The sequence below is a fragment of the Bufo gargarizans genome, chromosome 1, assembly GCF_014858855.1.
Source record: "Bufo gargarizans isolate SCDJY-AF-19 chromosome 1, ASM1485885v1, whole genome shotgun sequence".
NCBI lineage: Eukaryota > Metazoa > Chordata > Amphibia > Anura > Bufonidae > Bufo > Bufo gargarizans.
In genome coordinates, this window is record NC_058080.1 from 560,021,230 (window position 1) to 560,037,659 (window position 16,430).

General features: G+C 40.3%; 1 protein-coding gene across 15 annotated transcripts in view; it reads left to right on the forward strand.

Annotated features, from left to right (window-relative positions):
* Positions 1-16,430, forward strand: part of RIMBP2 (RIMS binding protein 2) — a 683,237-nt gene that overhangs the window by 118,938 nt on the left and 547,869 nt on the right. For all 15 annotated transcript variants that reach the window (XR_006387405.1, XR_006387406.1, XR_006387407.1 and 12 more), the window contains exons 4-5: positions 702-878; positions 10,878-11,012. Coding sequence is in view for 12 of the 15 variants with exons in the window: in XM_044275630.1 (XP_044131565.1) it covers positions 702-878; positions 10,878-11,012 (312 nt within the window). In the remaining 3 variants the exon portion in view is untranslated. The remainder of the gene's footprint in view (positions 1-701; positions 879-10,877; positions 11,013-16,430) is intronic.

Consider the following 16,430-nt stretch of genomic DNA (forward strand, 5'->3'; position numbering starts at 1 on the left):
TTTTTGGTGGGGTGGGCCCTATTCAGCCTGTGTGAAACAGGCCCCACCTGCCTCCCTATCACAGCCATATACTGTATAGGAGATGTGGCAGATCATATGCTTGGTTTTCTCCACTGAAGTCAAGTGTATGGGAAAATACTATAGAAAGAATCCAGGCAGTTACTCCCGTATACTTTAGAAGAACGAGACACACACATACTGTATGGTTCCACCTCATCTCAGCTTGATAGGATCACTGGTCATGAAGGAAAGTGGGTGATGGAGGTTCCCTGGGTGGTGAAGGCTGCAGGGCACATACCCCACAAGCCTTTATAACTAAAGATTGGAATAATAACTAAGCATTATCTTTCCAAATAGAACGTCATTCATGCCTGTAATGGCACCAAACAGAAACCCCTTACAATCTAACACCAGTTTGCAACATAAAAGCCTAGTTTATAGATGATTATTAATTAATAATACTAGACATGTCATCTCATGCACTTTGGAAACTCATGCCAACTCTTCTTGTCCCTCATCCATTTCCATTTGTTCCTTTGTCCCATGTTAACGTAGACATATTTATCTTCAAATCCGTTTTATTCTGTTTGCTCATACATTGCCTCTTGTGTAAATAATTTATAAGAACTGTCACAAAATGAAAGAATGTGGTTAAACCTTTGTTTCTTGTAAGAGGACATCTGTTCTGCTTACAATTACAGCAGAAGAAAACTTCTACAACACTGGTTAAGAAGCCACCAACTAGAGACATGATGAGATCAGTGAATGGCGGGCCGGCTCACTCACCCTGTCCAAGTAAAGAATCAGAGCGAGAAACAGAGATTCGGCTTTTGCAAGTTGAGTGTGATGAGCTAAGGACCAGACTTGGATGTCTGAAGGTAAAGCATTTACTCTTAATTAACCTCTCTCGGAATCAAACATTCCAGAGCAGACATGTTTTTTAACCTAAAACAATGCCTTCAAATGTGCTCTATACCTTCATCTTATGTAAAGTATGGTAAACTACTGAGTTAACCTAGCCCTGCATAGTCCTGTATGACTCTGAGCAGGTCTGTGCATAGGATATATCACAGAACAGCCTAATAGTTTAACTCCTGCCATCTGGGCAGGAAAGACTAAAAGTGGAATACAGATGTAGCATTAAAGGGGTTGGCCACTATATCAGTACTTTACATAAAATTGTTGGAGGCAGGGTAAAAAAGAGATTCCAAATATACTTTATTTTAAAAAATCTGTCTGCTAATCTTTTTATAGTAAGCCACGCCCCCTGAGTCCCGCTCTGCCGCGCAGCCAGTTCGTGCATGGCTGCAAGTAACACGTAGGAGCTTTAGAGAAAGCTCGTCCATGCCTTTATTGTAACTGCACATGCGGCCTTATCTGCCTAAGAGCAGCGCATGCCCAATCTGCCCCCCGGCGACCGCTCTAAATGACTAGTCTGTACAGACTAGTTAATCACATGATCCTAATGCCGGCTAAAAGGTTGTGATCTACACAGTCCGTGACTGTGGGTATCAGAACCTTCTACAATGTGTGTATATATAATATCCCCCCCACCTGTGGGCTCCAGCCCCCATTGTGCCCCCCTAATTTCAGGATGTCGACGGCAGCGCTGCAGATCCTCCTCCCGCCCCGATCTGTTTCAGGATGACCGGAGCGGTTAGCAGAGTGTCAGCTATAATATACAGCTTACACTCTGCTCGAAACGGCCGACATCGGTGTTGGCACCGATGGCGGCCGCTTAACCCCTTCCATGCGGCGGTCCATAGGGACTGCTATATGGAAGAGGTTAAAAGATGGAGGGAGCTCCCTCTCCCATCGGGCTGCTGCTGTGCTGTGGCAGCGGCCTGATGCTTGATGGGTTAACAGAGGGAGAGAGCTACACATCTTTTATCGCGTCCGTAGCGACCTGATCTATAAAATGATCATGTTACTTTCCCTGCACGGTGAACTCCCCAAAAAAAGAGAAAGACAATCGCCCAAAAAATGAAAAAATATGGCCTTCAGAAAATGGAGACACAAAAACTTTTTTTTTCTAAAATGCTTTTATTGTGTAAAGCCAAAATAAATAAAATGTATAGGGATCACTGCGTCCGTAACGACTTGCTCTTTAAAAATATAACACACTGTTCCGCCAAAAGGTAAATGCTGTAAAAAAATACAATAAAAAGTGTGCCAAAACAACCAATTTTATTGGTCTATTTGCCCAATAAAGTGTAATATTGAATGATTAAAAAATATTATGTACCCAAAATTGGGACCAATGAAAATGTCAACTCTTCCCGCTAAAAATTAGCCCCTGCACAAGACGATTGGCAGAAAAATAGAAAAAATATGTCTTAAAGAAAATGGAGACGCAAAAACATGATTTTCTTTAAAAATGCTTTATTATATAGAACTGAAACAAAGAAAGTAGACATATTTGATGTAATCGCATCCGTAACAACCTGCTCTATAAAAATAGAATATACCTACACCCCTTTGGGGTGTGCGACTCTCCTGAGGTGTATCTCTCTACAATGTGTATGTGATACTTATGTATTACTTTATATGAGGAAATAACTTATGTGTTTGCACTTGCATTTTAATATCATTACTATGTTAAGGACTTTATAACCATCCACTTCAATATATGAATTCATATGATCTGGCTAGTTACTCTATTAACTAGGGTCCCTTTGTGGGATTATGTCCTTATAGTATCCCTGTTGTTTCCTTCACATATGTATTTCCCCATTATGGGTGTGTGATACTTACATGTTATTTTTTATGAGGGAACATTTTGGGTGTATATTTGCACATGCACTTTAATCTTATTACCATATTGGGGCTCATGGATTTATCTTTTGCCGTATATGAATTAATGGTAAGAAAAAGGATTGCGCTGCAGGAGAAGATTCTTTTAAGTGTTCCTTTCTTCCTCTTATATTCGTAAAAATCTTCAGTTAGACGGACCACATTCAATCAATAATTCTCAACAGTGGCATGGAAACCTGAAATGCAGTAACAAAACGCACTATGGTGTAGTATGCTCTGAACACCTGTCGCATCGGGTGAATGCGATATACTCACAAAATTCCACTTGTGACGTGCATAGAAAGAGACCTCGTGTAATCAAAGAGCTCTATTTGTGGAGCAGGCACGAACCAGGAGCCGTCGATTCAGTAGATCTTAATCCAAACCACGATCCCACCAGCAGAGTGTCACTTTGAGATATCACCCGTCTCACACTTCCATGGATCTCAAAAAGGAAGGAGGGCGCAGGAATAGTGAAGTACGCACCAATTGTTGCAGATAAAAATGGTTTAATATACTCACAAAATTACATGGATATAATCGTATTAAGAACAATCTGTGTTGCCCGACCCAGGTTTCGCCATAATGCTTCGTCTGGGGCGTTAATTACTAAGTGAAAACCACCGAGTTTAAATTCACGAGGAAACCTCCCCTCTTGCATACCTCATAGTGACCTCTAAACCTATTTAAAACATTTCATTATAAAAGGGAACGGAAACCACAGGATTCCAACCGCACATATACACAACAGAAACGAACATTCTTGTAACGACTTAGTTGCAAGGATAAGTTATAAATGAGTCAATAGACCTATATCTCCTCCTATTTCTTAATACTAACCCCTACATTCGTTCCTAAACTATGCAGGCATTAACATCACATTCAATGTTTAACCCCTGAGGTTGAATTGTATTTAGCAGGTACATCCACTCTACCTCCCTCTTATTCAAAATCGCAACAAAATCTCCTGCACGTATGGGGGTATGCACTATCTCGATCCCAGTAAAACGCAAACCCCTGTTTTTTTTTGGGTGATGGACCTTAAAATGCAGAGAGACGCTATGCGTCTTGAGCCCCTTTTTTATATTGCAGATATGCTCCTGGACTCGGGTCTTAAGACTCCGTGTGGTTCTGCCCACATATTGGAGGCCGCACGGGCACGCCAATAAATAGATAACACCCACATTATTACAAGAAATATTACCTCTTATTTTGAAAGTTTCTCCATTTCTTTTATTGGATTGTATAATATCCAGACCTCACCCGATCCTTTTGGATGCGGTTTCTGCATGGTATGAAGGTTTCTAGACCCTCCTTCTCACCTAGAAACCTTCATAGCGGACATCAACAAGAATCAGTTCAATCTTAAGTTCACTAGCCACATAAGTTCCATCTCTGTGGATTTCCTTGATCTAGTTATTATTGTAGAAGATAGCAGGCTAAAAACCAAGACCTTTTTTAAAACTGTAGATGTGAACACATCTACCAAAAAGTCAGTTTCAGCGTATTTCCAAAAACTGCACTAAAATAGAAGATTATAGAGAACAGGGTCAGATGGTAAAAGGGAGATTTTTAGAAAAAGGGTATGAGGAAGAGTATTTGGACCATTGTAGAAAAGAGATAGAAGAAAAACGCGATGGAAATAAGCCCCCAATAAGCAAAAAGAAAGACCAGCAAAAAATGACTTTAGGTATATGTTTCTAACCCAGTACAACACCAAAGTGGGTCATATAAAGAACATGATCAACAAAAATTGGCATATATTAAAGAACGATTCCGTTCTCAGCAAGGACATACCAGATAAACCCCCTGTAGTTTTTAAGAGAGCAAGTAACCTCACCAATAGATTGGTCCATAGCACCAGCTTTGCAACCAACAAAAAATGCATAATCGCTAATAAGAGTAAATTCACATGGTGAGGTTTCTGCATACCATGCAGAAACCGCATCCAAAAGGATCGGGTGAGGTCTGGATATTATACAATCCAATAAAAGAAATGGAGAAACTTTCAAAATAAGAGGTAATATTTCTTGTAATAATGTGGGTGTAATCTATTTATTGGCGTGCCCGTGCGGCCTCCAATATGTGGGCAGAACCACACGGAGTCTTAAGACCCGAGTCGAGGAGCATATCTGCAATATAAAAAAGGGTCTCGAGACGCATAGTGTCTCTCTGCATTTTAAGGTCCATCACCCAAAAAAACCCAGGGGTTTGCGTTTTACTGGGATCGAGATAGTGCATACCCCCATACGTGCAGGAGATTTTGTTGCGATTTTGAATAAGAGGGAGGTAGAGTGGATGTACCTGCTAAATACAATTCAACCTCAAGGGTTAAACTTTGAATGTGATGTTAATGCCTGCATAGTTTAGGAACGAATGTAGGGGTTAGTATTAAGAAATAGGAGGAGATATAGGTCTATTGACTCATTTATAACTTATCCTTGCAACTAAGTCTTTACAAGAATGTTCGTTTCTGTTGTGTATATGTGCGGTTGGAATCCTGTGGTTTCCGTTCCCTTTTATAATTAAATGTTTTAAATAGGTTTAGAGGTCACTATGACGTAAGCAAGAGGGGAGGTTTCCTTGTGAATTTAAACTCAGTGGTTTTCACTTAGTAATTAACGCCCCAGACGAAGCATTATGGCGAAACCCGGGTCGGGCAACACAGATTGTTCTTAATACGATTTTATCCATGTAATTTTGTGAGTATATTAAACCATTTTTATCCGCAACAATTGGTACGTACTTCACTATTCCTGCGCCCTCCTTCCTTTTTGAGATCCATGGAAGTGTGAGACGGGTGATATCTCAAAGTGACACTCTGCTGGTGGGATCGTGGTTTGGATTAAGATCTACTGAATCGACGGCTCCTGGTTCGTGCCTGCTCCACAAATAGAGCTCTTTGATTACACGAGGTCTCTTTCTATGCGCGTCACAAGTGGAATTTTGTGAGTATATCGCATTCACCCGATGCGACAGGTGTTCAGAGCATACTACACCATAGTGCGTTTTGTTACTGCATTTCAGGTTTCCATGCCACTGTTGAGAATTATTGATTGAATGTGGTCCGTCTAACTGAAGATTTTTACGAATATAAGAGGAAAAAAGGAACACTTAAAAGAATCTTCTCCTGCAGCGCAATCCTTTTTCTTACCATTATATTTTGCAGACTTTTTACCCACATTGTCCTAGGATTTTCAGCGCCTGACGGGACTAATTTCCTATACAGAGATTTTACTTTATTATTGGAATATGTATTAATGTTTTTGGGGTATCACTCTACCATTACGGTTCCCTTTTATTGGGATATTGTATTTATATGATCCCTGTTATTTTCCTCCATATATATATATATGTATATTAATGCAATCTCCTCAGGGGTAGTCCGCACTTTACATGTGGTGTATCAGGTCTCATTTTATTTATGTTACTCATGTATTTAATAAAGTATATTTTTTTATTTGAAGCCTGTTTATCTTCAGTCTGTTCTGTGTAGGTATATTCATTATATATGGAGTAGGTTTTGGTTAGGATCTTTGGTAGTGCCCTGTATTATATTTGGGCTCATATTTGATAATAATGTTTTGTAACTGTATGTGTTAAAGAGGACCTTTCACCTGGAAAAACATTGTGAACTAAGTATCATGACATATAGAGTGGCGCCCTGGGATCTCACTGCACTTAGTATTATCCCTGGGCGCCGCTCCGTTCGGCCGCTGTGCCCTCCGGTATCTTCACTCACTTGGTTATAGTAGGCGGAGTCTGCCCTTGTTCTGCTAGGCGTCTCCTCCTCCTAGGCTGAAGCGCTGGCCAATCGCAGCGCGGAGCTCACAGCCTGGGAGTTTTTTTTATCCCAGGCTGTGAGCTCTGCACTGCGATTGGCCAGTACTACAGCCTAGGAGGAGGAGACGCCCAGGAGAACAAGGGCAGTCTCCGCCTACTATAACCAAGTGAGTGAAGATACCGGAGGGCACAGCGGCCGAACGGAGTGGCGCCCAGGGATAATAGTAAGTGCAGTGAGATCCCTGGGGGCCGCTCTTTTATGTCATGATACTTAGTTCACAATGTTTTTCCAGGTGAAAGGTCCTCTTTAATCTATAAAAATAGCACATGATCTAACCTGTCAGATGAACACTGTAAAAAACATAAAAATAAAAACTGTGCCAGAACAGCCATTTTTTGTTATCTTGCCTAACAAAAAGCATAATATAAAGTGATCAAAAAGTCATATGTACCCTAAAATAGTATCAATAAAACAATCATCTCATCCTGCAAAAAATGAGCCCCTAGATAAGACAATTGCCCAAAAAATTAAAAATATGTTTTTTTTTTTAGAAAAAGGATACACTAAAACATGACATTTAAAAAAAAAAAATGCTTTCATTGTGTAAAACTGATATTAGGTATCGCTGCATTTGTAACGACCTGCTCTATAAAAATATCACACGGTAATATTGAGTAATATTGAATGATCCAAAATTATATGACACCGTGCACAAGATAATTGGCAAAAAAAAAAAAAATAATAATAAAAAGTATAGTTTTCAGAAAATGGTGACACAGAAAAAACATGATTTGTTTTGTTTGGCCAGGGATGTCATGTGATCACTCCTCTGAAGATGCATGCTGGGATTTTTACTTTCACTTTGCAGTTGCTCCGCCCACACAGCCTCTCATCAATGTGAGCATGTTATGCTGAACACATTAGAAAAATTATATGTACACAGTATATCTCTCATGATACAAATACCTTGTGGCTTTAGTTATTATCTGGGACCCTTTATTTATATTATGCGTATGGTGGCCAACCCCTTTAAAGTACTTCCTGGCACATTAACACACAAGCCTGTCTCCCTGGCTTAGTTTAACAAGGTGCAAAGCTTGTTACACTGTCAAGCTAACACTTTAACCCACTGATGTTGGTTCTTGCTAGATCTGTATTATAATTGTCCTATGTTGTCCTTTTCCCAAATGCATGTCCATGTCTTGAAGAACTATTGGATTGTACCTATCTCAGAAACAATTCCTTCAAAGGGGTTTTCCTACAACTGCCATATACTGTACAGTATCAGAACTTAGTGACCTCCGTCAGTCCATAGACATTGAATGGGGCAATGCCATTCAAACTTCTTCTGAATGCAGCCATGCCGTGAGGAGGAACCAGCAGGTTAGGATGACCATTCTACTGATCCTGGAGGCCCAGCCGTGAAGCCCCTAGGACCTAACCTGTGGATAAGTGATAATAAATGTCAATTGTGGGAAAACATCTTAAGAATCTGCTAAATGTTGGTGTCCTGAAAACCCCCCATAACTGCATTTTCTTGTGTGACAAATCTCCCTACATGTATATGAGTATCTCTGAAACCAATGATCATTTCTATTACCTCTTTCTGTGACCTTCAAAATCAGTTTCAAAGTATGCATACTTTCATAAAGGATGGGTGCCCAAAAATAGCCGTACCTTTCTTGTCAAAATCCGGTTCCTCTAATCTTGTGAAATTATTATTTTTATTTGTATGCAACTAAGTTGTTTGGTGCACTGTGGGCAGGGCGGCTCCATTCAGTGCACCCGGCTTCCTCTGCGTCATTGCTATTAGCTTGGAATGATCAGGGACTGTCCAATCTACAAGTGGGGGAGGTGATTGGCAGCATTATAGCAGAGAGCGATAGTGCACCCAACAGCCCACAGTGCACCTAAAACCTTTTTGCATGAAGCATTTCCAGTATTAAAGGACTAGATTTTCACAAGAAAGGCATGATTATGTATCGGGGCACCCATCCTACATGGCTGTATATTTGCCTTGAAACTGATTCTGTAGGTGACAGACTCCCTATAACAGGTCTAAGTGACTTGGCACTCTTCCATGGGAATGTATTGTGGTTGTCTAGTCTACCTCTATGACCCACATTATACAATTGAAGGTGCCAGGTCAGATATCTGTAACCCTAAGGAGGAGCAGCACAATGTGAAAACAGTGATACAAAGCTGAATAAGAGAATGTGGAAAATCAGCAGCACCCACTAAAAGTTCACAGGCTTGAAATGCAGTTTTCAATTAAAACATTACAATGTGGTAAAAGGAAATCCTTTGAATGGTGATTTTCAGTATTTGGGTTAAACATTGTTGTCATGCTTAAGGCCTCTTGAACACGACCGTATGGCTTTTTCAGTATTTTGCAAAATACGGATCTGCAAAAAATACGGATGACGTCCGTGTGCATTCCGTTTTTTGTGGAACGAAACAGCTGGCCCCTGATAGAACAGTACTATCCTTGTCCGTTATGCAGACAATAATAGGACACGTTCTATATTTGAACGGACCGGAGAAACGGAATAACGGAGTACCTTCCGTTTTTTTTTTTTTTGATCCATTGAAATGAATGGTTCCGTACATGGTCCGTCTACGGAACGCAAAAAACGGAACGTAAACGGAAAAAAAAAAACACGTTCGTATGCAAGAGGCCTAATACTGTAGGACAGAGTTGTCAATGTATGCCGGACGGTTTCCTGGTGTAAATATATTGAAAAATGTCAGGCTGTGGTTGAATGCCATACTGATGAATTCCATGGGCCACTTTCAGTTGCAGAGGCTCCTCATTTAGTCCTCTTTCACACATCAGTGAATCATGGATGTGTGTTGTCCGTGGTCTCCAGGGATTGCACACGTCTCCATAGACTTTAATGTGTGTATTCACACATTAGTGTTTTTTTTCGATGGACTATTGGTCCGTCGTGATACAACGGAAGCATGCCCTAGTTGTGTCCTTGATGACTGATTTCTCACACACATTATAGTTAGGGGTGAGGGAATCGACTTCGGATTAAACATCCGAAGTCGATTCGCATAAAACTTCGTTCTAAACTGTACGGAGCAGGAGCTCCGTACAGTATTAGAATGTATTGGCTCAGATGAGCCGAAGTTATTGCTTGTGAGATTTTGCGTAATAACTTTATAAATTAATTTGTACTGTAAAAAACCTTGGAACCAGTTCTAATACTGTACGGAGCAGAAGCTCAGTACAGTATTAGAATGTATTGGCTCCGATGAGCCGAAGTTATTGCTTCGCGAATAACTTCATAAATTAATTCATACTGTGAAAAAACATTTCCCGAACTCGGGTTCGGTTCCAAGGTTTTTTACAGTACAAATTAATTTATAAAGTTATTACGCAAAATCTCACGAGCAATAACTTCGGCTCATTTGAGCCAATACATTCTAATACTGTACGGAGCTCCTGCTCAGTACAGTATTAGAACAAAGTTTTATGCGAATCGACTTCGGATGTCTCATCCAAAGTCAATTTGCTCATCCCTAATTATAGTCTATGGGTTCGTGAAAACCACAGACACAATATGGATGCCATACGTTTCTGGTCGGTTGTTTTTTTTATGGCTGCCATAGATTTCTGTTTAGACACACAGACTGCTGGGGGATGTACCTAATTTATGATGTCATAAATTAGTTGCTTCCTTTGGCAGCACATGGGGTATCAAGACCAGCAGAGAAAGCGCCGGTCTTGATAAATCTCCCTCCATGTCTTTTTTTTTTTTTTTTTTTGTATGTTGCATTTTGCAGTCAGCATTTTTGTTTAGCATAAAAAAAGTTTCATCTTAGCCAATAGGAAATTTTAAAACATTTTACAAATTTACAACAGATTTTTGTTTTGTAGTGGCATTTTAAGACAGATTCCTGAATTTTTTTTGTTCCTTGGTGTTTTTGAAAGTGCTCTATGCACTTTTCAGCATGGTAGCAAATTTCTAGGAACTCTTCATAGACTTCTTTATAGGAATAAAATGTCTGAAAAAACTAAATGTGACTAAAAAACACCATCCCAAACCAACAAAAGCTTTCCCACCAAAAAAAAAACTAATTGTGGCATCACTCTTCGGGCAGTAATTGCCAAGTCTCCATTCACATCTACATTGGAGCCTTCATAGTACATGGTGTACTTTTTTTGTGGGCAAAACAAACCCGACAGACCCAAATATAAGGCTGAAATTCATTGTTAATCATTGAAATGAAGTCCAGTAAGCAGTGTTTTTTTACTGTTTTGGTCAACTTGTCATTTTTATTTCTTATCCAGGAGGGATTAATAGGTCAAAAGCCAAGTGATGTCGAGCATTTGCTGAAGCAGTCCCAGAAGGAGCTACTGTGGCTGCAGAGACAGCTGTCATTCATCTCCAATGGAGGTCCACCATGCATCCTGTCCCCGAACAAGGTACGACTGCCATCCTGATGAGTCCAAAATGATCATGTGTTATTGCAAAAGTGTAATACAGTATTCATATAACTAGTGTTGGCCTATGAAAAAATAGCACACATAGCTGCTGACTTCGATTTTTAAGACCCATTAATATTATGCTGCTTAAGGGGCACAATTTATTGCAGCCATATATCAGGGATACTAACAATGGTCTCAGGAGAAATAAGGACTTTGATGTACGGCAGAAATAAATTACAGTGATTGCTTATATTCCAGGTTATTAACATCCTCTAAGAGATCTACTGTACTTAACTTACTGTGAGCTCTGGATTATTGCAAATTAATTGCTGGGCCCAAAATAAGTCTCCAGTTCATATCTGAGGATATTACATCAGTGAATTACTGATGCCAAAACTCCACTTCTCTGTATTACCTCAATATACTGTATTTATGCTGCTACTTTTTCATTAAGTTATTGCACCTGATGAATGCACATACTTGTAGTGTTATTACTAACATATACATAAAAGTTCTATTCTGGTCCCATCCACCCCAAAAATATTTTTTCAATAGGTTTCTGACTTGTCTAGGTTAAGTTCAGCAAACTGCAGACAGGCAGCAATGTTTCTTTTGAAGAGCAGCAGCTTCCTGCTATGTACACCATTGTTGTTCAGTGTCCTAATGATAGTGGACTCATGAATTTTAACATTAGCTATTGTGCTGCAGCAGAGATGCCCAACCTGCGGCCCTCCAGCTGTTACAAAACTACAAGTCCCAGCATGCCTGGACAGCCTATAGCTATTAGGGCATGCTGGGAGTTGTAGTTTTGCAACAGCCGGAGGGCCGCAGGTTGAGCATCCCCGTGCTCAAGGCCTTTAGTTGCTTAGAGGTTACCTTGGGTTCCATTGTGACCACACAGACTATTACACCCCTTGCTTTTGACATAATCTTTGTTGGTTGACCATTACTATAAAGTGGAATTTCCTATATTTGTACATAATCAGTCTGACTGTGGATTGGTGGAGTCCAAGCTCTTTAGAGATGGTTTTGTAACCATATCCAGCCAGATGAGCATCAACAACTCTTAGGCCCCTTTCACACGGCCGTTGCGGAAACATGTGCGGGTGCGTTGTGGGAACACCCGCGATTTTTCCGCGCGAGTGCAAAACATTGTCATGCGTTTTGCACTCGCGTGAGAAAAATCGCGCATGTTTGGTACCCAAACCCGAACTTCTTCACAGAAGTTCAGGTCTGGGATCGGTGTTCTGTAGATTGTATTATTTTCCCTTATAACATGGTTATAAGGGAAAATAATAGCATTCTGAATACAGAATGCATAGTAAAATAGCGCTGGAGGGGTTAAAAAAAATAAAAAATAATTTAACTCACCTTAGTCCACTTAGTCCACTTCTGTCTTCATCTTAGCTTTTTGTAGCAACAGGACCTGTGGTGACGTCACTCCGGTCATCACATGATCCATCACCATGGTAAAAGATCATGTGATGGATCATGTGATGACTGTGACATCACCAAAGGTCCTTGTTGCTACAGAAAGCTAAGATCAAGACAGAAGGAGATGCCGGGCTGCGCAAGCAAGTGGATTAAGGTGAGTAAAGTTTTGTAAAAAAAAAAATTTTAACCCCTCCAGCGCTATTTTACTATGCATTCTGTATTCAGAATGCTATTATTTTCCTTTATAACCATGTTATAAGGGAAAATAATAACGATCGGGTCACCATCCTGATCGTCTCCTAGCAACCGTGCGTGAAAATCGCACCACATCCGCACTTGCTTGCGGATGCTTGCGATTTTCACGCAACCCTATTCACTTCTATGGGGCCTGCAGTACGCGAAAAACAGAATATAGAGCATGCTGCGATTTTCACACAACGCACAAGTGATGCGTGAAAATCACCGCTCATGTGAACAGCCCCATAGAAATGAATGGGTCGGTATTCAGTGCGGGTGCAATGCGTTCAACTCGCCCATCGCATCCGCGCGGAATACTCGCCCGTGTGAAAGGGGCCTTACTCTGAGGTCCTTAGAAATCTCCTTTGTTCTTGTGTTGCTCATGTGTTGTGAAGGTGTGACTTTGATGGTAGAAGTAGCAGTAGTACATATAGCAGCAAAAGCACAGTTCCAGAGTATATCACATCACAATCTTCTCTTAGTAACAGTGTAGAGGTAACATCAATGATGTTATAGTTATAGTACCGCCAAATCTGACTCCAAACACTTTGCTGTCTTCCTAAGATAACCACAGGCATGCTATACTGTCCTTAACTTCTCCTGTAGTTCCTGGGCTGAGGGTTCCAGAAACCTTAGCTACAGATGGCCAATCCATCTCCAAGTGTGGTAGGTGCCAGAGGCAATAATCCTTTCCACAGCAGCAAAGCCTTTCTGCTCTAAATGAGTGAATACCTTGCTGTCTTAATCTTGCATGGCCTGGATGGTTCTGGACCTTCTAAGATGACTAAACTCTACCTCAGTGGTCTTCTGATAATATAATAACTTCCTTGGCAGCTGAAGTCTCAGAGACACAAGCTTATCAATTCACCACTTAGACCCAGAGAAATGAAGGGTATTAGATCCTTCTGTTGTATAACTGGCAGCCCTGAGACTGATAGTACCCAAGTTACATTTATCCTATAAACTAAATTATAAAATAATTCTTTATAAGTTGAAATTAAAACTCCATCCAAGAACCAGAGGTATGCCGCCACTGGAAAGGACAATCTTAAATTAAAACATTTAACTTATTAAACTTTTAATTTCATTAACAAAATGGTAGGTGAAAAGATGATAACCAGTGCTCAAGTAAAAAAAAAAAAAATACACAATCTTACCCTGAAATGTGATAAACGGTATTCTGGATAACCAAGAGGTACAATGGGGTGATGGTGGCTGCCCCTATTATTCCCTAAAACCCTGATCTACACTAGTTCTCCAGGTGGGAAATAGTGCCCTATGTAAACCTGGATTTTTCCTATCAGCTGCCTACAGCAGAGCCCTATCCCAACACCAAAGGTCAAAAATAGCCTGATTCACACTTCAATTAGTACAGTAAATATAGGCCACATGAGTTCCAACGCATTTCACCCGCACAGTAATGTGTGGCCTCATCAGGGGACCTGCAGCAAAGGGAATGTATTGTGAAGATACCTGTTAGAATTTAGTAAAAGTCCACACCTCATGGGAAACACACAAAGAAAGTATAGTGGTTCAGCAATGTATAGGTTAAATACAAAACCTACCATATGTCATACAGTGGGTCACTTTTGCTGAATTCTTTCAAGCTGCTAGAAGTTTCCTGAGACTGGAGAAAATGGTTGGCATGGCAGAACATTACAATAGCTTTATATGCAGATAGAGTGCTCCAATATATTTGCGATTGCGCAAATCGGCACTTAATGATGCACATATTTTGGCACAATACGTGCAACTTCACATTTTAGCAGGTCTGACTACATGTTACTGATTGGTGCACTAAGTATTGTTGTGACATCACAGCACTATGTCTGTAGCATGTATGGGCAGCAGAACCTATCACACTGCCTAACACCGTGCACTGGGACCTATCAGCTACACTATATCACTATGTAACCTATACTGACTTTCTCTAACTAACTATATGTATTATATATATAAGCTAACTAACTATCTAATGTAATGACACAGCAAAGCACAGATCACAGCAATGACACTGCTGTCTCTCTCAGAACTGGAAAAAACTGCAGAAAATGGCTGCTGGGGAGGCTCTTATATAGTAAGGGGGAGGCAACGTTCCTATTGGTTACTAGGGATGTTGCTAAGCTCAGACAAAGACATTGCAGCCTTCTCATTGGCCCACAAGCAAGAAGCAGGGAGGGATCATGGGTTCAGATGGAAAAAATCCTAGAATATTCTCGAATATGAATATATAGCACTATAGTCTAAATCTTTGCGAATTCTCTAAGTGGCGATATTCACTATTAAAATTCACGATTCGAATATTCGCACCCCACACTACTGGTTGTATAGGCACGTTCAACCAGCGGCATCATGCATTGAGTCAAATTTTAAGACATCACTGGCTTTTGCTGCTGATGGATAATGATCTCAAGGAAGTATTAACATCTAGTCCATCGATTACTTACAAAAGAGGTAGAAACCTTCGGGACAAATTAGTCCATATCCACAACAGTTAGTGGTGGAACATGGCTGAAATCAACAGTGAGTGGTTCACAACCCTGTGGTAGATGCTCATTCTGTAGGTACATGAAGAAAACAAAAGAATGTATTAATCCAGTGGATAATAAGAAATATACTATTTAACAGTTCTTTAATTGCCAGAGTACTGGGGGAGTGTACATAGCCCAATGTACATGCTCGAAACTGTACATTGGCAAAACTATTCAAGAACCGAGAAGACGTATTTCAAAACACATTAGCTGCATTAACACCAAAGCAGATACACCCCAGGCAAGACATGTGAGATATGTGCATGGAGGAGATGCAAGGTGCTTTCTGGGTAGTTGTCTAAAAAAAAATTGGGACCAAGAAGAGGAAACCTAGATAGAATCCTGCTACAGGAAGAAACGCGTTGGTTGTATCGCCTAGACAGCTTCAATCTCAAAGACCTAAATGAAGGCTTTTCCAATGCATCTTTTCTTTATCAATGGACAAGCACCACTTGACCTTGGAAAAAGTAGTATCGAAATTGATGACCTACAACCCAATAGGGACCATTAAGTGTGGTTGGACAATTGGTAGATAGTAGCCCATTTCAAACATAATCATTCTAAGGATGACTTAGAAAAGTAAAATACTTACAATAGACGTCCTGTGGGATTTCCACTTAGTAATATAAAATATGCAAAACACTATTAAGAAAATAAATAAATAATAAAAAAGGATATACCTAATACAATATTAATTACCATATAAAGAGCTAAAATATGACTGTTCTCCACCCTCCAAAATGTCCTCTTCCCCGCTATCCTAATCCCTCTCTCTTATGTATTTCCAATATGGGGTGAAGGATAGGACTGAGACAATCTGATATACAATACACATAATAATACCAAATATAGGAATCAGGACAAATAATAGTATTTTTGGACCTATATAGAGTGAAGGCGCATGCATAAACTATTTTACACCCCACAAGAGAGACACTAGCAAAGGCAAGAGATAACCTGATCTACTTAGTCTGAAGACATGCGCAGATGCAGGATGAGAAAAGGATCGCTTTCCACCTAAGTCTGGTGACATACACAGTTGGGAAGGGAGAGCAATCGCTCTGCTCATAAGTCCAGTGACATGCGCAGTTACAGGACTAGTATGCCTTCAAAACATGAATGAGTGAGAGGCGGAGGATGGGAGTAGTGGGAAACTATAGTAGGTTAGAGCATTGTTGGGGTGCATCTACCTGGACTTAGTAGTTAGACGTGA